General features: G+C 38.6%; 1 protein-coding gene across 2 annotated transcripts in view; it reads right to left on the bottom strand.

The window, feature by feature from the left end:
• Window positions 1-2858: 2858 nt before the first annotated feature.
• LOC126214840 (NPC intracellular cholesterol transporter 1-like) overlaps window positions 2859-26895 on the bottom strand; it is a 70170-nt gene continuing 46133 nt past the window's right edge. The window contains exons 11-12 of one of the 2 annotated variants that reach the window (XM_049941470.1): window positions 14369-14643; window positions 2859-5702 (exon numbers count right to left, since the gene is read on the bottom strand). In XM_049941470.1, coding sequence (XP_049797427.1) covers window positions 14401-14643 — 243 coding nt within the window. In that variant the 3' untranslated portion in view covers window positions 2859-5702; window positions 14369-14400. The remainder of the gene's footprint in view (window positions 5703-14368; window positions 14644-26895) is intronic. The other variant, XM_049941471.1, reaches the window with a different exon arrangement.

The following is a 26895-nucleotide window of genomic DNA, read 5'->3' as shown; positions in this document are numbered from 1 at the left end:
AATGCTGCCATCTGTCCACATCTATCCCTAACTGTTGCACTTCTTCCACCTCTTCCTTGGTCTTTCCAGATGTCTCCTACCTGCAGGAATGAAATCCAGGAGCTTCCGTGACCACTTGTCTTCTATCTGAGCCACACATCTAACCCACTGCAGTCGCTTGCATCTGATTATTCTTGCTATATAGGCACCTCAGTACAGTTTGTCTAGTTCATGGTTGTTGGTTGATTTTGAGAGGGGGTGGAGGGGGGGTAGGGGAGGGGGGACTCAACAGTGAAGTTTCGGTCCCATCAGTTTATAGAAGGATGGGGAAGGGAAACAACCATGCCCTTTCAAAGGGACCATCCTGGCATTTGCCTGAAATGATTTGGGAAAATCGTGGAAAACCTAAATCGTGATGGCCGGACACAGGTTTTAACTGTCGTCCTCCCAAATGCGAGTTCAGTGGGCTAACCACTGTGCCACCTCGCTTGGTAGCTCGTGGTTGTGTCTGATCCTCCATTTACCAATGTTTGTATTCAACGTCAGACCAAAGACCTTCCCCAGCACTTTTCTCTCAAATACGATACATTTATGAAAGTCCTGCTTTCAGATACCCTGTCTCTCATGGCCATATAGCACCAAAAATTGTATCAGAGTTTTATACAGCCAAATTTTAACTAGTCTCAAGAGGAAGCAGTTGTTTAGGCTGTAGAAGGATTTGTTTCCTGCATGTATCTCTACATTGTATGATGAGTTCTCGGTGAAAAGTGCTCCCATTTATTTAAATTGGTTGATCCTCTTGCAGAACCGATCTTCCACATGCAGTGACTGTAGTTGTCCAGTATCCTGACATTGTCAACAGTTCATAATGAGGTAATCTGCCTTGGCTTTGATTAAGAGTAGCCCAAATTTGCTGGTGGCCATCTCCAATGGCTGGTCATTTGTTTCAATTCCTCCTCAGAGCTGCTCAAGCACGCATCCTCTGCAGAGGCTAGATACCTTCTTTGACTTTGATCCCTTCAAAGTTCTGTTTAAGAGACTGAAGTGTGATGATATGAAGGACAAAACTGAAGAGGGTAGGAGATAAACCATCACCTTACCCAAGACTCATCACAATTTCTAAGTCACCATTTTCCATCTTCATCTTATTGTGTGTGTAACTCTGCCAGATCTTTACCACATTGATGAGCTGTGACACACCAAAACCCTTTAGATAACCAAACAGGTTCTTGCTGTGTATGTAATCAGATGCCTTCTTGAAATCTACACATTCCAATATTTAAATCTGTACATAAGAACAGGTTAGGCAACTTCCTTATTACAGGACTAAGGAAATGTGAGCGTTAATTAAATCAACGTCCTAGTCATATTATTTTAACTTGCTTTACTGTGTTAACAACTGTCAGGGAGCCTGGAGGTCGATATGAGGAATTATTTAGGTATAGTTGACCAACACCTGTCCTCTAGCAGATTCAGATTCGGGCTCCTAGCCCCGAAGCTTACTTTCTATTGCCACAGAGTGTTACTTCTAAAAGGAAAGACCTCCATTTTCTGTCAGTTTCTAGATTTTGTTACATAGTTTACATCATTGAGGTTTTACACCTAGACACTTTCAAGTGACCTAAAATGTGGGGTCGTGGGTAAAAGTGAAGCTCATTACATCATATGAGGTCTACTTACAGCTTTGATAGGAATTTTTCTTGACATCCTGCCCATTTAACAAAACGTCAATCATTTTCATAGCAACACCTAATAAAACATTGTTGAAAGTGTGACAACAGTGGAAAGCATGAAGGTTACTTTTGAACAGACTGTTGTCCTTGGCACTATTTCCACTGTTCCATATAGTGATCCACTTACTTCACCATGCCATTGTCAAGGGTCCGTATGTGTCCCATCAAAGACAGTGATTTTAAAGTTTTTGTGGCTTGACATTTGTACTGGACGTTATCTTCAAATACAAATCCTAAGTTGGAGTTTCATTCTTTTCTGCATTCCCATCCTCCATAGGCTTACCATACATCCTGGATTAGTCCCAGTTTTTAGTGCTGTCTGGGGTGGCAGAATTTTATAATGCTGAGACTTTTCTTTTTCTCGTATACCTATATGTTTTTGACATCACATTATGAAACATTCTCTCTCTCTCTCTCTCTCTCTCTCTCTCTCTCTCTCTCTGCGCCACCCTTGGGGCAATTGCTGAAGTCTAAGGGGTCACACAAAGGAAAGTGTGACAGAGAAAACAGCTCAACCCAGAGAGAAAACAACTAAACACAGGAAGGGCGTTAATGCTGCTGCCTTACCAAATAGAAGAGATTTTTTGAAGTCAAAGTTCCAAATAACAGTGATATAAAAAAGAGCTACTAGGGATTCTACATTTTCACACCACACTTTTGGACAAGAAAACTGTTGTGATTCGCCGATCTTTCAAAGTGCCGCCGCGCAGTTACGTGCATCCTCTAAATGCGGTGCTGTCTGCCAGTCATGCAGCAGCAGCGCCACCTAAGCGGCCAGCCAGCCAGTGGCCACTAGACTTGGACTCAGTTATGATTTGACTGTTAAAGTGTACACATGTCTTACTCTGTTTACTTGATCTGTGACTCATGCATTGCGTCTTCCTTAAAATATATTTGTTCAACTTGAAGTTACTACAAGAACCCTTTCTGAAAAAGTTATATCTAGTAAAAAAGACAACTTAATACATGAAAATGTTTCTGGAAACTATTTTAACTAATTTGCAACTAACAAACTTTAATTACTGAATTACACAAACAAGCCCTGGGTAGAATTTTCTAACCATATTAAGAGGATCTGTTTTTGAAGTAAGAATAGTGGATTTTAAGAGATTTAAGCAGGATGTTACTAAATAAATATGCACGCACTGAAAATTAATTTTTTATTCCAATATTTTACTACTACTACACAGTCAGTTTCAACATATAAAAATCTACTTCCTTACAGTGAACCACACAATAAATATATAGGAAATACTGCAGAGTGCAAACATTCACACTTTCACAACTATCAATCAACACCGCAGGTGCAAATCTGCCCAAAAAATGCTGCTGTGTGCCGAGGCAGACTTTGCCAGCAGCTTATCAGCATTCCACATCAAAAAGTACAGATGGACAGACAGACGTTCTCTATCAGTTACCAACTACCTAAGTAAATTGCCACTTAAAGTTCAGAGACAATCTGCAACTCCATTCTTCAGTACACATCAGTTTACAGAACATTTTAAAAACAGCAATATTAACAATACAAAAATAAAGCTATAAAATGTATACAGAATTTCACATTGTAAACACTAAATCAATACACATGATTATAAAACCGTCATTCTGAAGAAAAAGCACACTGAAATCTGACTGAGGTCAGTGTTACAAAAAACCTCAAAATTAAGTAAACATTGAAGTCAGAAGTTATAAGGATGTGACCATGGGGGGGGGGGGGGGGTGTACTATAAAAAGTTAAAAATGGAGTATAGCTTTTGGAAGTATCAAATTGTAGTAATACCCCATCAAGTGATAGCTGAAACAGTTTATTAACATCTGAAGCTTAAAAACAAAATCCTGTAAACCTGAGGAACCAATTATTAGTTTCCTTGGTTGACACACACCATACACACATTAAAAATCTGCAATAGCAAATTTTATTGATATGTATTACAAAAGACAGTCTTAAAAATATATATACCAAATACATACTTATACATCTCACAAACTGTTGCCCGAAAGAGCCCAGACACAAACCCAATCGAGAAATGTATACGTTATCTTTTCAACGTCAAAAATAGTGGCGACAAATGCATCACTTGCAAAATTTCCAGAAAAACTCCTTGTGAACAACCATAAAACATTTCATATTAAAAATTCAGATAATATTCCTTTCAAGAAGTCTAAACATCCAAATTAAAGTACATCAGGCCTCAAGGAATATTTCAATAGCTTAAATATTGTTCACTTTTCATTCATGTGCAATTCCTCATGATACAAAATTCTAATACAAAGGTGGCCAATTACAAGCTTTGAGTAAAATAAAGGAGATACAATCCAAATTTGACAGACACATACTTCCAAAGAATTAATGTATTAAGAATGTGGCTTTGAGGCCACCACGAACCTTTTTATCCATTAAGTAGCAACACCCTCCCCCTCCTCCCCCCACAACACTTTACCACAGCAGAAAAGGTATTCACATTACAAAATTCATTGGTCCCTCAAACATGCAAAAACATAAAACAAAAACAAAATATCTCTCTGCATCTCCTGATAAGTAGCTGTCTTTACACACAAAACACTGAGGAGTTTGATGGAGACTGAAACAAAACAAGTGGGAGACTTTATAGCTTCATTTCTCCTTCAGACTATCTCCACAAACTAACAACAAAACTAAATCCTACAAGTTTTATCTTAATACTGGCTTCTAATTCATATAAAAATAAATATTTTTAAACACAGCAGCAGTAAGTAATAAGGACCACAACTCTATTTCAACTTCACTTCATTAAACCTGGAAGAGAGATTCTGTTGACCAAAATTCAGTAAAAGCAGATTCTGCCAAATAACATCCCACAAACATAAAAATAAACAGCCTAAAAATTTTGTTCTGCGCACTAACACAATTTCAAAAATTACAAATCAGTCATGTCTGGTATTGCGGACAAGTCTCTCGTGAACCTCAAGTGTCTTTTTCAACTGTAAAACTGTCTGGCAAGACAGTTTTATAATAAAATGGAACACAAATTCTTAACCTGAAAACATGGAAGAGAATGAGACCACAAAGACAGAGGGCTCAGAAAGCGAGAGATGCAATTGGCTGGCCCACGTCTTGAGTTTGAATCTGTAACCAGTGGCAGATGTTGGGAAGTGTGCCTGGTGATTTGAAGGATTATTTTTGTGTTGGAAGTTCATGATTAAAAAAACTTTGAGAAGAACATTTAGGTAATACTGCTCTAAATGTCAGGGGTGCTCAGAGCATTCAGGGTTCTAAATACTCCAACAGAATAAATATTTTATCTAGTTAATTTCAAACCATCTTTGCTAAGAGGGCACATGATAGTCTGAATAGCCACATTAGGAATACGGATAATGATGGATTGGATTTACTGAAGATAAAGTGTTAAGCAAATCCATCATCATCATCATCATCATCATCATCATCATCATCATCATCAATACTCTTCACTTGTGAATTACCTCAGATCACTTCCCACACTCCTCACATATAGAGTTCACTTCCTTTTTTTTTTTATATACATTTAGTTAAATGAGCATCATCCATTAAATAATAACCACAATACAATACATTTTATTACTGCATGAACAATTTGATATTAAGCACATTTACACATGTTTACCAGGCTTCATTTTAAGATTTCTGCACCTGAACAAAGGGGATTTTTTTTATGGAATTTTGATTCTTTTGAGCTGAGAATTTGTACTGGACTTACTAACATCAAAGCAACATTATAACTAATACTGCAAGTCACTTCCCCAAAAACACAGCACAAACTCAATTTTTAAGAAGTAACACCAAACTGTCAAAGGACTCCTTGTGGAGGGACAAGAGCACACTCGAGATTCCGTCGACACTCCGTTCAGAACTCTTGACAGTTTCGGGACGGCGGGTGGAGTGAGCCTAGTCTAGGTCCGTTCAGTCATTGCCGTCTCCATGCAGTGGCCCGGCTGCAGCGGTGCAGCGCTCTGAGCTGTGTGCTCCGTCACCTGCAGACAAAGAGAAAAATCTATTAGTCACTTCACACTATTGAATACTTGAGCATAACAAGATATGGACATTACACTGTACTAGCCCTGCAGTATAATTAGAGGTAGCTAATAGTCCACTGAAAAATGACAAGATGCAGGTTTTTTGCCCTTTTGATTAAATGGGTGTGGTTTCATTTACCACAATTTTGTCATACTATAATTTTTGGTAGTAGATGTGATTTAGGTTAAGGTCCAAGGTTTCACACCCTGGTGCACCTGAGCCCTCATTTGTGAGTCACCAGGTGGCAGGTGTGGGGGAGTGGCATTTCAAATTATACGATACAGCTTTAAAAACAGAAATGTTGGACAGACTGGTTGTGTAGTGCAACAGTTAAGGTACAGTCCTCACATGCAAAGGTTGTGGGTTTGAATCTTGTCATATGCCATGAAGTTTATTTTTATTCAGTTTATTGGTATAAATAATTTTCTTTTTATTTCTATTACTCTGTCACATCATTTTAATCACTGTATTTAACTTTTTCAATTCTCTAATTTTTCTTATTTTTTCCCCGCTTTGAATCTTTGTTCATGTGATTTTTAATTATTGTTATGTAATAACTTTGATTTAATTTCTTGTTTGTCACCTTTTACTTTTGTCCATGTTATTGTGTTCATTATTTGTATTCCTCATTTTGCTGGAATTTTACTTCACTTACAACCCTTTCTTTCGTTTCAATCTTCATCGCTGTTATTTTGTCTATACCGCAATTACAATGCACGTTTTAAATTTTTGTATCACAATTACCATCCAAAGAATCTTGTAATGAAAAATACATTTCTGGCACAAAAAAAAGTTTTTTTGGCACAACTGCACAGTCAACATGAATAGATTATTTCATCTTTTAATTTACACCACCAGATTGGCATTTCCAAATGTTTGAATATTGTGACAGATAAATACAAATTATTGAAGTCACATGCAAAATGATTCTAGGTGGAAAAAGAATTACTAGAAGAAAAAATGAGAGCAATTTTAACAGTTAATATGATGACTAAAATGATGTGACAATAATGATTGAAGTCATTTCGATAAAGATTAAAAAATAAATTTTGAAGCACCTGACGAGATTTGAATCCAAAACCTTTTGCGTATGAGAACTGTACCGTAATGGTTATACTACATGACTAGCCTATTAGACATTTCTATTTTTACAGCTGTATGGCATCACATACAATTCCGAATGTCCTTTTGTCAATTGCTTTCAAACGAGCACCCACCAGGTGAATGAATGCAGGGTGTGATATTTTGGACTTAACCTTCAACACTAAGAAGTCAATGCCACCAGTGGGCCCCCCACTTGTAAGACGCATGCATCATTGACACTTTTGGATAACACTTATCAAATTATGTCATTTATGTCATTTATATCATTTCTATTTAAAATTAGTGTATTACATAGAATAAAATTATAAACAGCCGACCAGTTGCAATGGATAAAGAATTCTTTACCTAGGTTTCAACAAATTTAAATTTGTCTTCTTCAGAAGGTGGCAATTTACATTAGTATGGACTTATTTATCATCGCCGTTTTTACAAATGTCTGCATAGATCCATTTGTCAAAATTAAAATATAGCCCTAAAAATAGGGTTTGTCACGTAAATATAAATTAGTACATGGATGTTGCAGAGCTCACAACACTATTTTTAGGGCTATATTTTAATTTTGACAAATGGATCTATGCAGACATTTGTAAAAACGGCGATGATACATCAGTCCATACTAATGTAAATTGCCACCTTCTGAAGAAGACAAATTTAAATTTGTTGATTTTATTACGTGGAACCGTTGCTATTGTGCAGCTATGTTTAAAATACTAGTATTACATAGACTTAAATTGGCTTGTTTGCCAGAAGCCATAAAAACTGAAGCATTACAAAAGCCTAATTTAGAAACTAAGTGAATAAAATGTGGTTGAGAAACATGATTACAGAAATGTGTCAAAAACCTGTAAAATTCAAAAATCAACATTGTAATAGGTTCCTCTTTTGTCTATTACTTTTTTATTTTGGCATCATCATTGCCAGACATGCATTTGTCAAGCAGAGTGCTTAGTGAAATATCACATGAAGTGGTAATTGGGTAGAGATCGTGTGGAGGTAATGGCATAAAAACTAAACTGAAAATATGGAAGTCTTCAGTTGTAAGAGGATGTAATCAATTTTCTGTACACGATAGACAGCAGAGTGAGAATCTGATTCTTTGCACCTGCTAGCTGCTAACACATTCCCCTTACAAAAAAAAGAAGAGATTTCAACAGCATGTAAGATCACCATTTCATATCAATTGTGCTTGTCACTCGTTCCAATTAAGAATGTAAATTTGCTTTTAGCAAATCCAGAATGACAGAGGGGGAAGCAGTGGTAAGTTACAGCATCTCAAAAATAAGGAACAGTAGCACAGTTACCTATGCTACACCAGGTTTAAGGTTTCTGGGAAAATGCAGTGTGTGTGTGTGTGTGTGTGTGTGTGTGTGTGTGTGTGTGTGTGTGATACCACATACAGGATACTAGAGTGACCAATTCTAAAATTTTGCTCTAGAAGTTTTGAGTATCACACAGGCATGACATTATAGATAATTCAGTGACACCTCAGTTATCTGATTTAGTCCCCTCCCTCTCCCCATCTTCCACATTCTCCTGCAGCATTAAGTTTCCGAAGCCATACTGTTCACAATTCACTTTTGTACAGGACTGTCCTCTAGACGAATACATTCTGAGAAATGAAACTAATAACATGGAGTGTAGGCTACAACCATATCTCACTACCTTCCCTTCTCAGGCAGAAGGGAAATGGGTTCTCACTTTCACAACATAGATATTCTAATGCAGGGCTGAAGTACGGCTAATATATTCATCACAAAATCAAATGCACTGCTATCCAATAGCAAACAATCTTTTATACAACAAATTACATCACACAATTACACCTTTTAAACAAAGTTCACATTTAAATTGAAATAATTTTTCCAGGCTCATCTACTTTCAAAGCACAGACAAGGAACATGTTGTGTAGCATGAGAGATACTGAAAGGAAAAAGCTACACACACACACACACAGATCTGGAATGAGATGTGTTTACAAGAGTTAATGGAACAACATTTCACTGAGGCACAATACAGGTGACATCACACAACTGATTATCTTCCAGCAACTTATGGTACTGTTAATTTTCATTCATAGGAAATATTATTGCTGTAGCTATTCAATAACAAATCAGGATGAATAAGAAGTTGGAACAACAAAGCTGCATTTGGAAAATCAGGATCAAGGCCCAACTTGGGATGGTGATGAATAGTGTATTGTGGACAGAAATATAACAAATGAAACTCCCATCACAATCCCCTAAGTCAGTGGTACGATGGGACAGTGGACAGCCTATGAAAAACTGAACACAGATCAAGCATCAAAACAGACATTTTACTGAACTGTGAAAAAAGAAGCAAAATCAAAACAATAAACAGTCAAATGTACAACATCAAGGGAGTTTGAACAGCCCTAGTGTCGGGGTTGTGTGGTTACGGCATTGGACTATGAAGCAGGAAATCCGTGTTCAAGTCTACCTCATGCCTCTTGTTTTCCATAAAATTATGAACTGTCCAGCTGGTTGTCAACGTGTTTATTTGCTGTATGCAAATTTGTGTCTGTACCACGGCATGACATCTGTCTGCAACAGAAAGGTGTAAGGAAGGGACGTTCAGACATACTACATCCTATTTGCTCTATAGTTCACTCTCATTTAATTGTTTTCATTTCTGGAGAGATTGTGTGTACAACAGACATGTCAATGAATGGATGGAATGTTCACTATTTGGTGTAAAAGGGGGGGGGGGGGGGGGGCATGAGGAAGATTTGAACACACAATTACTGTTCACTGTGTCTAATTTGCTTCTTTTTTCACAGTTCAGTACACCTCCTTCCTGTTTTCAGTTATTGACAGGCTATTCGCTGGGTCATTTTACCATAAAACCTGAGGCATGTGCAATGTTTCCCTATGATTCTGTGACACTTTCAGTCTAGAACCTTTTTCAAAGTAAGTACTTTCATGTGGTTGTTTCAAGTTAAGTTGCACCCGAAAAAATACTTCTAGATATTTTACAGCCCTTAGGCCCCTTACACACGTGCGGTTTCTGGCAGCACTGATGAGCACTGCATCAACAGCGGTCAGCATTCCATAGCGCAAATAGGCAGGGGCAACCGCGCGACCATCTGTGCATGAGCGGCTGCACACTGCTTAAAGCGGCATTTTCACACCTGTTACCTTCCACACACGGCATTTCATTAGCGTACCAGTCGTGGTCACAGCACCACGAGTTTTGATACTGAGAGTTTCATTTATGAGGTAGAAATGTGTCCTCGCACACACACACACACACATATCCATCCACACATATACAGACACAAGCAGACATATGTATATGTGTGGATGGATATGTGTGTGTGCGCGCGAGAGAGAGAGAGAGAGAGAGAGAGAGAGAGAGAGAGAGAGAGAGAGAGAGAGAGAGAGAGAGTGTATACCTGTCCTTTTTTCCCCCTAAGGTAAGTCTTTCCGCTCCCGGGATTGGAATGACTCCTTACCCTCTCCCTTAAAACCCACATCCTTTCGTCTTTCCCTCTCCTTCCCCTCTTTCCTGATGAGGCAACAGTTTGTTGCGAAAGCTTGAATTTTGTGTGTGTGTTTGTGTATCTATCGACCTGCCAGCGCTTTCGTTCGGTAAGTCACAGCATCTTTGTTTTTAGATATATTTTTCCCACGTGGAATGTTTCCTTCTATTATATTGTTAAATAATTTAGTTAGATGTGAATGTGTTGAGGTGAACTTCTTTAGCCAGAAATTTGCTATTTTATCTTTTCCAGGGGGCTTTCCAATTGTGAGTAGAATTAATTGCTTGGGTGACTTCATGTTGCAAAATTATCACTTCAGGCATTTGTGGTATCATCTTGTATGTATCTGTTTCTGCTTGTATCCACCGTGCATGCCTGTTATGTTGTACCGGGTTTGACCATGTGTTGCTCCAGAAGTGTTCCATGTCTGTTATGTTTGGTGGATTGTCTATTTTAATGTGTGTGTTATCTATTGTCTGGTAAAATTTCTTTTGGTTTGTGTTGAATGTTTGGTTTTGTTTCCTTCTATTTTCACTTTTTTTGTATCTTCCAAGTTGTTTGGCTAATGCTTGTAATTTCTGCTTCTTTTCATCTAATTGCTCTATCACTTCTTGTTGTGAGATTTTACCTAACCTTTTTCGTTTTTTGTCTGACATTTCATTTCTTATAAATTGTGTTAGCTGTCCGATGTCTTTTCTCAGTTTTTCTATTCTGATCTGTAGCCTGTGTTGCCATGCTGGTTTTGTGGGTTTCTTCTGTGGGTTGGTTGGTTCTGATCTCTGCCTAGTGTGTATATTTAGTGTAGTGAGTGCTCCTATATAAACCAGTAGTTGTAACTCTTCCATAGTTGTGTTTTCATTTATTTTGTTGTGTATGATTGTGTTGATAGTTTTTATTGTTGTTTCGACTTGTGGGTTATTTGGTGGTCTATGCAAGAATTGTCTAATGTCCGTATTTGTGTCTTTGTATTCTATATGTGTCATCTGAAATTTTTCTTCTATATCTAAAATGTGTGTCACTTCGTGTTCTATTTGTGCTTGTTCTGGTGGCTGTCATAAGATTTCGTTTTCCTCTGACTGTTTAATTGATGCGTGTTGTTCTTTGTTTGTTTGCTCTGGGATGTTTGAGTCCATTACTGTATTTTCTTCTTCTTCTGATTGCACATTATTTTGTTCCAGTATTTGTTGTACTTCTTGTTTGATGTTTTCTAATTCTGACTGGGGTATCCTGTTATTTTTTATTATTACACAGATCTGATCAGCTAGTCGTTGTTCTGTTAAAAATTTTAATTCTGGGTATCTGGTAATAAATGTTGTGTATACTTGTGATCTGTATCCAGTTGTGTTGGTTCCTAGGTTTGTTGCTTGGTAATAACAGAACATGAGGTGTCGATTAACTTCATCTGACCATCTCATCCTCTGTCTGTTTTCCTTCTAGGGTGGTTGCAGGAAGCATATCCTGCAAAACACCTCTATTTTGGATTTAAATCATTTTCCAGTTGGCTAGCAGTGTCGTTACCATTGTGGGCGGGCATAGGGTTCAAGCGTCGTCCCCGACCATGACAGCGCTTGTCCGAGGCTTCTTTAGTTCTGTCCTGAACCAACTAATCACACTAAAAGGGGGATTAGCCCTATTAGTGGTTTGTTCTTTTCGTCGCCTGTTACGACTGACAGAACATACCGGAGGCCTATTCTTTTCCCGGGCCTCCACGGGTTTTATTATTATGTACAAATCTTAGAAGTCCTCAGATCGAATTTTGTTCAATTGCCATTTCACTGCACCTTCTTCGCTTGCAAAGAATTCAGCAAATTTATCTCTGATAACAGCGGCTGATTAGTTCCTTGTTCTCGGCATTTGGGCTTCCTCTACTTCATGTAGTCCAGCGATGTTCAGTGCGTCTTCGAATGTATACCCACCTCTACGACGAACGAAATTATGTAATATGCAGCATGCTTTTATAGTTTCTGAGGACAAATCAATTGAAACATTGAGTGGATGATGGAATATTCTCCATTTGTTGCTGAGTATTCCAGATGTACACTCTACTAAATATCCCACTCGTGACAAACGATAATTGTATATCTTTTTGATGACTGGCAAATTATTTCCACCATTGGGTCTTTGCGTATATTCTGTCAAACCAAAAGCTTCATCACCAATGAATGTAAATGGCAGTGGCTCTCCTCCAGCACATATTGGTGTCAGTCTAGGAATGTTCATTTTGTAGTCTCTTATCCTATTGAATAGCATACTGTTTTTTAAGATCTGTGAATGTGAACTTTGCCATAAGACCCGACATCTATGTAAACAAAATTATAATTTGCATCACCAACTGCTAATAACACAGTTGAGAAAGTGTTTGTAGTTATAGTAGAGTGAACCACTATACATCAACTATTTGCACTTATCTTAATGTAATGGCCAACCTTTCCTCTGCAGAAATACCGTTTCTCATGCAAGTGTTCTGGCATGAAATGTGTGTTTTCAGCAAATGTAATAGTTCGTCAAAGGTCAGTACTGACATCCTGAAGTAGTTGAAGAACTTTGACTGTCTTTACGTAACTTACGATATACAGTATAGAAGTGTCCGTATATTATGCGAGTGGTACACATTGGGTGTTGCCAGTATTTACGTTTACAACATTCGTGCCTGAATTTTCTTTTTACCAACAAAGCCAAAGCCAATTCTTTTTCGTCTGAGTCCATATTATCGACTGGGTGGGATGTACAAGGTTTGAGCAGCGCCGATTACGCGCGGCAGCAGCAGCGCTGCTAAGCAGAGGCGCAGCAGCAGCGCTGCTAAGCCAAGTTAGCGACCGACGTACATTGTTCAGCAGTGCTGCTGAAAATCTGCCCGTGTGTAATAGGTCTTATTGTTCCAGTGTTTGATCACCAATTGTGTAGCTGAACTCCTTAATTACTGTGCACCTTTCCATGCCTTCTAGTCTTACAGCTACAGTCCGGTTTCTTGTAGAAACCTTTTATTTCCTGTATCGTATCCTTGCTACCTCCAGATATTTTTTGTGCATATGGAGAATATGTTATACTTATTTATTTGAGGGTCAATGGCCAGTCCCCATACCAACTGATGCTTCTCTGAAAATCTTGCTCCATTTCACATAATTTTCTGTGATTGGATCTTTCCCAAATAGAACAATTTGAGCAAACGGTCAAACTTTATTTGCTTTTGCGAAGTGCAGCTGGAGTGAGCCCAAACAAATACTGCTCATCACATATCTCACGAGAAACCCATTGCAGCACAAAGTGTCTGTTTCCTATTACAAACAAAATTACTTTTAAAGCCCACTTTTACATGCCCATTTGATACAGCAGTCCCAGATTAGTTCACTGCGATGTTTATTTTGTTGAAACACATGAACAGGAGCAGTAAAACAAGTACTTCGAGAAGTGACTTACCACTGACTGCCCCGTGTCGACTGCTATCGCCCAGTAGCGGCACTGGTAAATCACTGCTGGAGAACTACTTACTCTTCGTATTTTATCATTACTATTAATAGGTTTTGGCAAAGTAAATATCGCACTACACAAATCTGGGACTGCTCAATCGAATTTGCAATTAAATCCTACTTTAAAAACAATTTTGTTTACAGTGGGAAACAGATGCTTTCCATCGATATTCCAGCTACACATTGTAAAAACCGAATTGTAAGTATCTTCCAAAACAACAGAGAAAATGTGCAAGGCTGGGCTGTCATTTTTTGAGTGTATCAACTCAATGCTCGGACAATAGAGAGTGTCAGAAAATTGGTGGGGAACACTGAAGATAGACTCAGTTTTTTGGCCAGAAACGAGTGCAGATCTCCGAGTAGTTAGAAGGAATATAAGCAGTCAACTGCAAAGACCGCTGCACACACAGTCTGCACTAACAAGACTGCATCTTGTTCGGTACACCACCAGTCGTGTGCCTCGGCGAGCAGCTGGCGTTAGTAGCGGACTACGACACTGTTAGAGCAACCTCTACACACAGACGGGCCTCACAACTGGCGGCCCCGAACCTACGTCTCGGCTCCGGTGCCTCGCCTCTCCTCTCCTCAGGCCCTATTCTCTTCTCTGGCCGGCACCACCATCTCCTGCAGCTCCTGCTCCCAACGACAGCTGCGCTTCCGCTCTCTCACCTGCACCACCGTGCCGCCGCATGTCACCTGCCGCGACCGGTTGGCCAGCTTCTGTCTGTTCATCGGCGGTCCCACGTAGCTCAGCAGCACCGGCAGGAAGATCAGCCCGTGCGCTGCTCCGAACAGCACGATCCCCAGGTACATGCGGAAGTAGAACACCTGAGGGCCAGAATTTTCCACGTCACTTCTCTGGAGTTGTGATGAAGTAACTGAATATGACACCACATTACATGAACAACACATCAGAGGTACTGTAAGATGGGGAAATACTGGACACAGGAGTAAATCTGGGCAGGAACAGTATGTCTCTTCTTACATCAGCGTCTTTAACTGCGAGCTTTTATTTCATGTGAATACGTGTTTTTCTGTATTTATAAGCCTGTTCGACATACATTGTTACACTCTGAAGTTGAGACTGGTTTGTAACAGTTTCCACTGCAGTGTACAGTTATTGTTAGTTATCTTATGCAAACACTTTCATCATTTTATTAGAAGAGAAAGAAGTGTTACGCATAATTTCCTTATAATTTACTTCATTAATTGTGAAGGAGGAATTGTGAATGTAGTTTTTCTCTGCATTTCACTTGGACTAAGATTTAGTGAACTATTTACAGATACCTACACATGTTGGAGGAATATCTGAAAAGGCTGCGGACTTTTAAGAGCGGCTCCATGCTCTTCTTTGATGTAGTTACGACCCCCAAAATCTTAAAAAGGCGGTTGTTGCTATATGATCAGTGAGGCTGTCATACAGAAAGGCATCGACCAAAATTAGCATAAACATTGAACATTAGAGAAAAAACACATGATTAGGAGGGAACAACTGAAGTAACTTGTCAGAATCTTAATAGAAATAGGTGCAAAATAAGTGGAAGCCAAATTTATGTGTTAATATCAAGGCAGCAAATCTGATTATTTCTCCTGAGATTCCAGATGAAGCTGTAAACAGGAATCACACTGTCAGAGTGCTGCCGTCTCCTAGAGAAGGACAGGTGAAGTTTCATTCACCTAGAATAAATTTTAGATTCACGATTTATGCTATGAGTAAATTGTCATTATTAATAAAATATTTTCTAAAAATGTGCATCAGAGTTGTTCTAAATGCGCATCAAATTTTTTTCTGAACATGCGTAAATTATTTTGTAACTATGTTTAAAATATTTTCTAAATATCTATAAAGGATGTATGGATGTGTGGATGTGTGTGTTTTTAGAAAGATAGTTTTTGATGACAGTATGCCATCAGAATGAAATAGGGAATTTTGTACAGAAATTCAATGAGCATCCAAAATTATCACATAACATATGGGGTGTAACATCGGACACTGAACCATAGACCTTGCTGTTGGTGGGGAGGCTTGCGTGCCTCAGCAACACAGATAGCCATACCGTAGGTGCTACCACAACGGAGGGGTATCTGTTGAGATGCCAGACAAACGTGCGGTTCCTGAAGAGGGGCACCAGCCTTTTCAGTAGTTGCAGGGGCAACAGTCTGGATGATTGACTGATCTGGCCTTGTAACATTAACCAAAACGGCCTTGCTGTGCTGGTACTGCGAACGGCTGAAAGCAGGGGGAAACTACAGCCGTAATTTTTCCCGAGGGCATGCAGCTTTACTGTATGATTAAATGATGATGGCGTCCTCTTGGGTCAAGTATTGCGGAGGTAAAATAGTCCCCCATTCGGATCTCCGGGCGGGGACTACTCAAGAGGACATAGTTATCAGGAGAAAGAAAACTGGCGTTCTACGGATCGGAGCGTGAAATGTCAGATCCCTTAATCGGGCAGGTAGGTTAGAAAATTTAAAAAGGGAAATGGATAGGTTAAAGTTAGATATAGTGGGAAATAGTGAAGTTCGGTGGCAGGAGGAACAAGACTTTTGGTCAGGTGATTACAGGGTTCTAAATACAAAATCAAATAGGGGTAATGCAGGAGTAGGTTTAATAATGAATAAAAACATAGGAGTGCGGGTTAGCTACTACAAACAGCATAGTGAACGCATTATTGTGGCCAAGATAGACACAAAGCCCATGCCTACTACAGTAGTACAAGTTTATATGCCAACTAGCTCTGCAGATGATGAAGAAATTGATGAAATGTATGACGAGATAAAATAAATTATTCAGGTAGTGAAGGGAGACGAAAATTTAATAGTCATGGGTGACTGGAATTCGTCAGTAGGAAAAGGGAGAGAAGGAAACATAGTGGGTGAATATGGATTGGGGGAGAGAAATGAAAGAGGAAGCCGCCTTGTAGAATTTTGCACAGAGCATAACTTAATCATAGCTAACACTTGGTTCAATAATCATAAAAGAAGGTTATATACCTGGAAGAATCCTGGAGATACTAAAAGGTATCAGATAGATTATATAATGGTAAGACAGAGATTTAGGAACCAGGTTTTAAATTGTAAGACATTTCCAGGGGCAGATGTGGACTCTGACCACAATCTATTGGTTATGACCTGTAGATTAAAACTGAAGAAACTGCAAAAAGGTGGGAATTTAAGGAGATGGGACCTGGATAAACTGAAAGAACCAGAGCTTGTAGAGAGTTTCAGGGAGAGCATAAAGGAACAATTGACAGGAATGGGGGAAAGAAATACAGTAGAAGAAGAATGGGTAGCTTTGAGGGATTAAGTGGTGAAGGCAGCAGAGGATCAAGTAGGTAAAAAGACGAGGGCTAGTAGAAATCCTTGGGTGACAGAAGAAATTTAATTGATGAAAGGAGAAAATATAAAAATGCAGTAAATGAAGCAGGCAAAAAGGAATACAAACCTCTCAAAAATGAGATTGACAGGAAGTGCAAAATGGCTAAGCAGGCATGACTAGAGGACAAATGTAAGGATGTAGAGGCTTACCTCACTAGGGGTAAGATAGATACTGCCTACAGGAAAATTAAAGAGACCTTTGGAGAAAAGAGAACCACTTGTATGAATATCAAGGGCTCAGATGGAAACACAGTTCTAAGCAAAGAAGGGAAAGCAGAAAGGTGGAAGGAGCATATAGAGGGACTATACAAGGGCGATGTTCTTGAGGACAATATTATGGAAATGGAAGAGGATGTAGATGAAGATGAAATGGGAGATATGATACTGCGTGAAGAATTTGACAGAGCACTGAAAGACCTAAGTCGAAACAAGGCCCCCGGAGTAGACAACATTCCATCAGAACTACTGACAGCCTTGGGAGAGCCAGTCCTGACAAAACTACCATCTGGTGAGCAAGATGTATGAGACAGGCGAAATACCCTCAGACTTCAAGAAGAATATAATAATTCCAATCCCAAAGAAAGCAGTTGTTAACAAATGTGAAAATTACCGAACTATCAGTTTAATAAGTTACGACTGCGAACTACTAAGGCGGATTCTTTACAGACGAATGGAAAAACTAGTAGAAGCCGACCTCGGGGAAGATGAGTTTGGATTCCGTAGAAATGTTGGAACACGTGAGGCAATACTAACCTTATGACTTATCTTAGAAGAAAGATTAAGAAAAGGCAAACCTACGTTTCCAGCATTTGTAGACTTAGAGATAGCTTTTGACAATGTTGACTGTAATACTCTCTTTCAAATTCTGAAGGTGGCAGGGGTAAAATACAGGGAGCGAAAGGCTATTTACAATTTGTACAGAAACCAGATGGCAGTTATAAGAGTCAAGGGGCACAAAGGGAAGCAGTGGTTGGGAAGGGAGTGAGACAGGGTTGTAGCCTATCCCCGATGTTAATCAATCTGTATACTGAGCAAGCAATAAAGGAAACAAAAGAAAAGTTTGGAGTAGGTATTAAAATCAATGGAGAAGAAATAAAAACTTTGAGGTTCGCCGATGACATTGTAATTCTGTCAGAGACAGCAAAGGACTTGGAATAGCAGTTGAATGGAATGGACAGTGTCTTGAAGGGAGTATATAAGATGAACATCAACAAAAGCAAAACGAAGATAATGGAATGTAGTCAAATTAAGTCGGGTGATGCTGAGGGAATTAGATTAGGAAATGAGACAAAGTAGTAAATGAGTTTTGCTATTTGGGGAGCAAAATAACTGATGATGGCCGAAGTAGAGAGGATATAAAATGTAGACTGGGAATGGCAAGGAAAGCATTTCTGAAGAGAAATTTGTTAACATCGAGTATAGATTTAAATGTCAGGAAGTCATTTCTGAAAGTATTTGTATGGAGTGTAGCCATATATGGAAGTGAAACATGGACAATAAATAGTTTGGACAAGAAGAGAATAGAAGCCTTTGAAATGTGGTGCTACAGAAGAATGCTGAAGATTAGATGGGTAGATCACGTAACTAATGAGGAAGTATTGAATAGGATTGGAGAGAAGAGGAGTTTGTGGCACAACTTGACAAGAAGAAGGGATCGGTTGGTAGGACATGTTCTGAGGCATCAAGGGATCACAAATTTAGCATTGGAGGGCAGCGTGGAGGGTAAAAATCGTAGAGGGAGACCAAGAGATGAATACACTAAGCAGATTCAGAAGGATGTAGGCTGCAGTACGTATTGGGAGATGAAGAAACTTGCACAGGATAGAGTAGCATGGAGAGCTGCATCAAACCAGTCTCAGGACTGAAGACCACAACAACACTGAAATATTTTCAGTTCATGTTCTTTGATTATATTCAATGTCATCCCGAAAATCTCAGTTTTTGTTGTGTGAACTTAATATTCTTTGCAAAGCTACATTAAGGAATATTAAAATTCCATCCAACGTTACCCCAACTCATGGGTGTAACACACAAAACTGTACATACTTATTAAATAATGTATATACTGCACAGCTTTCTATATAAGAAACAGCACCTATCAACTATCTGAGCGCACAGTTGGGTACAGAGGAATAGTCTGCCTTGGGGACACCCAGTACCCGGTAGCTGAATGTGCTCCACAGCAAAAATGCCTGCTACTGCTGCACCGCATGGGCTATTTGGGTCGTCCTACCTAGCACTAGTCTTCCAGAGACGGGAGCTTGTACTCCACCATAGCTTCCCTTCCCATCAACCCTCCCCGAGTTAGCCCCATTAGAATTCTCAAAACCTCCCTTTTTTGTTGGCAGAACTGTTTTATGAATTATTTAGTCCATTATAAGGGACCTGAGAATAGATCTACTTTGACAAATTTTTAATCTTTTTGTTAAAATCACATCTAATTTTTTTTCTAAATGATCAGACATACAAATTTAAATCTTTGTTATACTACAAACCTGAAGGCAAAGCCTTAGTGCTTTGAAATTGATTGTTTAAAGGAAAATTAGTGGTGACTGGGGAATTTGAATGTAATCTTTGGTTTCACAAAAAACTCTAGAAGTACATCTGAAGCCACTGTATACTACAGGTGCACAGCCACTGTTAAGTGTTCAAACGTTAAAAAAATCCTTAGCAATTTATGCATTGTCGTAGCACGACTATTTTCTTTAAAAAAATGTAAATAAATAATTTAAGTTTGCAATTCCTCTTGCTGTAAAATTCTCTTAAACAATATGTAAACCCAGCTCCTAATAAAATTTCAAGTGCGAGTTTGTAAACTGCTTAAATTATGAAGCAGTAATTTCAAGCACCTATTAGCAACACTTCTATAGCTACATAACAGACAAAAATATGGAAGAGTGTATATGGAAATTTATCCAAACATTAGGTTGTTTAACATAAAATGTTTTTGGATTATTACCTCTATCTTATGTAATGTCAGAGCGGACATCTCATGCCCCTTCTGACGCTATTTTATGTTTTTTTGGATTACTACCAAATTTCTATGTTTTATTCATAACATATTTCTCTACCTTCTGACACACATTAATGAAATATGTCGTGTAAAACTTTTGTAAATGGATTATTTGCACTTAAAGTCTGTTGTTCACTTTTCATATAATTCACAGTGTATTTTGTGTATCCCGGATATACTAACCTATAGCTTCTCAGATGTACACTCCAATAGAGGGACTACAGGTCCTTGATGATACACATTCTCACTGTCTGCACTGGTTGTAAGTAACAGCTTCAGTTCTGCTTCTGCCCGCACATGCCAGTGCCAATTTTCACAGGTTTATACTCCGACACAGTTATGCCTATATGACTCGTCTGGTAATTGTATATTATCACTATGTACCCTATCATATGGATTTATGTAAGTGAACTATATTCATATTTTGTACTTGTTCTAGTGTCTTTGTATTTTAGCACCAATGATAAATCTCTTTATCTAAATCTAGATCTGCAGTGAATTACAGATTCTGTGACTGACTATTGTCCTTTACATTTTAAAAAAGTCAAAAAGTTTTTTTACGAAATGGACTTTGCTTTTTTCTTCTTTTGGCTGTATTTAAGCTTTCAAAAAATGATTATGTTGAGAAGCAACAGTATTTTACCGCCTGGGAACAGGGAGCTTCTACAGTTTAAGTTGTTTCTGGACTTTCTTTTCTCACTCATTTGTTAATTACAAAATCTGCAGAATGTCTATTTTGGCCTTTTGTGGGCATTCATAGACATGCAATCCGTACTTGATAATTCTACAGATAAAACTGACAAGGCACTTATCGTAGAACCGAAAATAGCTATTCACACTTACTGGGGAATGTTTTAAGTGTAGTGAAAGTAAGTTAACACATTTTGTTTTCTGGTCCCTACAGTGCAGACTGGCAGCTGCCCAGAATCATAACTAGAATAAGAGCGCCAGAGGGGAGAGACGGGGTGTGGGGAAACAAGTCCCACCTCCCACTTACAGGACAGTCAGCCTACACCTGAGTTCTGTGAAAGCAGAACTGGTACACAGTCACAAGTATTGCCAATTCCTTCTGGTACTGCGAGGGACGTAACTGAACTATGTGACTAACCTGGATTATTCTCTTCACTCCTTTCGAAATAGTAAATGAAAACAAGAAACACCCAACAAAAAACATACATTACTGGCTATGACGCAATTTCTTGCTGTGTTTGGCAGTGTTGTAAACATGGTAGTTCAGTTTTTTGGACCTGCAGCTCTTGTCCTTTCATTCCGCATTTGCAGTTAAATTATAGGATACGGGTTCTGCCTTTATGTAAGAACACTTCTTTGTACCCAAACATATTTCAGCACCTCTGCACCATCATAAGTTGGTTTTCGTTTACTGAAAACGTGATTTTACGTTACACGGTTTTGCAGGACCAACCGTATGATGATATGAACTTTTTACTTCACAAAAAACAGGATATGGGCTCCGCACACAACATAATGGTCACACTATGTTGTGTGTGGAACCCATATTCTACAATGGCACTTCAGACCTGACCTCTGCACATACCTGATGCTCAGTTCAGAACACCTACCACCTTAAACTACAAAGTCGAAATGTCCACATTATACCAGCAGACATACATACACATTTATTTGTTGAAAGATACATTACGCGTGTATATCATAGAGACCATTCAGCTGTCCACAATTAGCATGACACCAGAGCTTCAGGTGCACTGACATGTCACTCACTTCTTACTTCAACATTTTCTTACACCATCGTCATTCCAAATTGGTAATGCACATTATCTGGCACAGCCCATCAATCAAAAATTGGTTGCTCTTCAAATATTTATAAGCAGAAAATAAAGCTATTGCAACTTGTTTCTGATAAAATAGTTCATCTGGACGCAATTCGTTATGAAGCGGCATTTACAAGCTGGTTTTGTTTTTGGATTTTGAGACAAAATTCACATTTATCCCAAATGAAATTTTTCTGATCCCTAACTACTATCTACCTTCTTTAGTTCTTAATAGCACAATATATTGTATTTTCCATTTATCTATTCTCAGTCCATCTTTATTTCTCTGTTTTATTGTCTCCGGACTGAAACTCCCACAATTCTTATCAATGTGCTATTTTTGATCCCCTATCCCCTCCCACACCTTCCCTTCATTTTCCCCCCTTCTTATCCTCAAGACTGGTTAGTCCCTTCCAATATGAGAGTTCCAAATGATCTGTTCCTTCATTCCAACCTTCCCCAACCTACTAAGCTTTCCTTTCTGAGAAGGAAACAGACAAGTTCTAGAACCTATACGGTAACGGAAAGCTGGGAAAGATGTAGGACATCATTTACCATTATGATAAAGAACCTGAAGGAAGTATTTTTAGGAGCCACCAATGTAACAGGACAATCTTCATCTTCACCTTTCTGCATTTTGAAAGGTCTTTGAAGGTACACAGAAACCATTTCTGATTCTGTAAAAGAACAGAGTGAACAGGAGAAGAACTCTGCAGTGCTCTCACGAGTTCATCAAAGGTACTGGGAGGGAGGAAAAAACCATTACTTTGGAAAACTTTATCTATGTACCACAGAAGTTTCGATGAAATTAAATACAATTTCAAAGCTCTCTCTTTAAAACTCTTAAGAAAAAATATCACAATCAAAAGTGGACAGTGGAACTGGCTTCAAAAGAGCCATCAAACTTCAGAATACATACAGGATAGAGGAGAATTACGCCAAGCAATACTACCTCATCTACGAGGATCATTCAATAATTAAAGAGAAATTGGTCTGGGGCAAAAAACTATTAGTAGGGCAAGTTTGGTACTTTTATGGCTTCAAGTTGGCATCACTGGGATGAGCCCTGATCAGCTGATGTATCAACATTGTTTTCTTTATAACCTCAAAAATACATTTCAAGATGGCGAGTCCACTTGAAACATCCACATTAGTAGAAGAACGTTCTGTTATTCATTTTTTACTTGCTGAAGGCGAGAAACCAGTGAACATATACTGTAGAATGTGTAAAGTTTATGATGAAGGTTATATGAATCACGCAAATTTTTAGAAGTGGGTAGAGGAGGTCAAAAATGGTTGCGACTCAATGGCTGACGAACACCTTTCTGGACGACTAGTTGCAGCTTCAATCCCTCACTTGAAAGTCGAATTGATGACATTGTGTCAACTGCTGTGTGACTGTGGAAATGATAGTTGACAAGGTTCAAGTTAGTACTGGTACAGTTCATAACATTATCTGTGACAAGCTGAAGTACTGCAAAACATGTGCAAGATGGGTCCCAAAGGAGTTGACGTGGTCGAGAGTGTGTACGAAGCTAAAGGATCATTATAAAAGAGAAGGTGAGCACTTCAACAAAATTTTAACTTGTGATGAAACTAGGGTTCATTGTTATGAACCAGAATCAAAGAGGCAAAGCATGGAGCAGAAGCACATCAAATCACCTGTCAAGTGAAAAATTCAAAATCCAAGCATCAGCAGGAAAAGTCATGTTGATGGTGTTTTGGGATACTGAAGGTCCAGTCTTGTGATTATCTCAAAGAACAGCACACAATGGACAGCTAATACTACTTGGATTTGCTTTTAAACAAGGTGAAGCCAGCCACGAGAGAGACAATGTGCACCTCAGAGGAGAGGTTGTAATGTCTCTTGCAGCGGTCTCTATGCGATATTCTCAGAAATTTTATAAATTATATAACTCAGTACATATCTCGAAATCTCTCTTCTTATCTTACCGATTTCAATGCAAAGTAGTTTCAAGCCCAATTATTCCTTGGAGTGTCCATTTACTCCATGGAATAGCTTCTCTGCTATCTATGTTTTCTCTTATGAAAAGAATGATTCAGATCTTGCCGATTAGTCGTGAAAGAAGGAGGGTGTATATGTAGGTATTGTTGACCTAGTCGCCATCTTGATGAGATTCTGTATGAGAAGGAATTTAATACATGAACTAAACTAAAGTAAGTGTGTTCGCGTATTATTTAACTGATTATTATTGACAGTGTCTGCTTACTACGCTGTGTTGCACGGGATCAGTGGGGAACGTCTGATTTACACTGGACGAACCTGCCGTTTTGTATGCTCAAGATATCCAGTTACTTCAAATAAATAGGCTAACACGGTCTTACCAGCAGATCTCCGGTCTTCCCCATGTGATCACAGAAAGTTAATGATTATTACAAATGTTTCCAGGAGATCGACTGACAATTTTCGTCGCACCGAGACTTCGAAATTGCTTCACTGCCTTATGGAATTTAAGTTAACCTCAATTTAATCAAGATAGAACAGTATTGAACAGTATTGAACTGTGTGAATGTGATAAGGGAATTTTCATTCACAAAGCAGGCTTAACATACGCATGTTTTTACTATCCTGATCAGTGAAGCTAAATAAGGCCGGTGTGAGAGAGGTTTTTAAATTTTAGATCCCACACAAAAAATATTAAATTTGGCTTCATTGTGACAGGACACATTTTTGAGCATTACTTAAATATTGTGTGAATTTTATGTTGCATGTGCACGAGAGAAAAGAAGACTAGGCCTGTTCCAGAAGTCACAATTTCGCCACAACCTATGAGAACGTCGTTCAGGCCAGACAATATACAATTAAATTTTTTGTAGATAGAAATTTAGAATAACTATTTAAATGTCTATCGGTTTGAATCAGATTGATTGAGTGAATGTTGGGTTTCACTTTAGATAGGAAATGTTTACTATAAGTGAGTATTATGCAAAGTTTAGGTCAGTGACATTATTAACTCAGATGTGAGTGACTTTATATATTTGTTGTTCTGTGTATTAACGGTTCTTACTAGGGCGGCTTATAAAATGGCAATGCAACAGCAGAGCAAATCACAACAGCCCTCAGCTGTTTCTGAGGTTAGTGAAACATTAGACGCTAGCTTAACTGAAGTAGTGCCTAGCAGCAGCATTAGTCAGGCCCCATAACAAAGCTTAAGTGTTTCAATGTCATCTGAGCAGGACGAAACAAACCCATTGACTGTAACCATGCAGCAGTTAACACTGTTAGCCAAAAATGTAACAGACTTAACTAAAGCGCAAATAGAGACTAAAAGGGAATTGAATGAACAATTAGCAGCCAATCAAGTGAAAGTCCAGGAGCAATTAGAAGCTAATCAAGAGGAATTAAATAATAAATTTGTAGAGGGTTTTCAGAAACTTGATGATAAATTAAATAAAACTGCGGAAGAATTGAAAATTCAGAATGAAAAGACAGAATTAAAATTAGCTGCTCAAATTGAGCAAGTCACTCAGCAGTGTAATGAGAATGCGAAGAAGTTACACCTAGAGCTAACCGAGTATGTTGCTACTAAGCTTGATACTATTAAAGAGCGGGTCGAGTCAATCCCACAGATAGTTCAAGCACAAGAACAGATGCAATGTTCTATGGCGGTAATTCCGGTATTAGTTGAAGTTCAAGATGAATTAAAGCAACAAGTAAATGAGATGTCAGCAGATATGCAGGATTTGAGACAATCACAAGACAATATCCCGAAGGACATTCAAAATTTTGATAAATCCATAAATAACAAAGGAGAGACAAGACGAGGTTGATCATAAGGTAAACATTCTCGCGGGAAAATTCTCGCAGTTAAGTTTGGAAAGGCAAAGCATTGCTTCAGACAATATTGAACATACGGTCAGAGCAGCTATACAATCTATAACCGAGAGTTCTTAAGAAAATTTATTAAATAAAGGTTTTCGAGAAGCCAGAGAACTACTAGGCGAAGAACTTAAACAATGGAAAGAAAACATTGAGAGATCTTTAAATCTATCTCGAGAAGATTTGTGTTCCACGCAAGGAAATGAACCCATAAAAAGATCTATCAACGAAGCTACATTATTTAACCGATCAAGTAGAGACAGGGACATTAATGCACACGTTCGTTTTTGCAATCAACATCAATCACCACACTATGAGGGTAGTCATAGTGACTGTAATTGTAAAAGCAATACTGATGAGAAAATGCTGAAACAACGTCAATTCCAGATCTACAACCCAGACAAGAAAAATGTTCATCCCGTAGTGTTTATAAGAAGTTTTAGGGGAGTATTGCCAAAAAATTGGAGTGAGTGGCAAAAGGTTAGTTTCGTGACCGGTTATATTCAGGGGTCAGGAGCTATATGGGCATCTGATATGATATCAACTTGGGACACACATGAAGATTTTGAACGAGCATTTTTATCCAAATACTGGTCCGAAGGAGTACAAGAACGTTTAAGGCAGGAGGTATTATACCCGGAACCTTTTTCCTTTTCACGTGGGTCTTTAAAGAAATACTTTGAGAAATATATAAACAAATCACGGTATTGGGATAAGCCTACGCCTCTACAAGACGTGATTGGCATATTAAAATCTCTACTTCCGGCCAGCATCAGAAATAGAATGCTGTATATTAATGAGCATGACCTTGACTCTTTCATGACTACGCTTGACACTATAGATATGATCGAGGAAGACGAACATCGGCCAAGACAACCGGTTATGCAGAGCAGAGCGATTGAGGCGCCAAACGCAAACCGGAACGGAAACGAATTTAATAATTATTATACTAGGAATAATCAGAGATTCAACGGAAACAATTGCAACGGAAATGGAAATTTCAATAACAGTGCTGCGAGGGGCAGATTCAGAGACAATTGAGCAGGTCGCAGATACAA

This window comes from Schistocerca nitens, chromosome 12 (genome assembly GCF_023898315.1).
Source record: "Schistocerca nitens isolate TAMUIC-IGC-003100 chromosome 12, iqSchNite1.1, whole genome shotgun sequence".
NCBI classification, from domain to species: Eukaryota; Metazoa; Arthropoda; class Insecta; order Orthoptera; family Acrididae; genus Schistocerca; species Schistocerca nitens.
The sequence above is the reverse complement of the archived record's forward strand: the minus strand, read 5'-3'. Positions and strand labels throughout refer to the sequence as shown.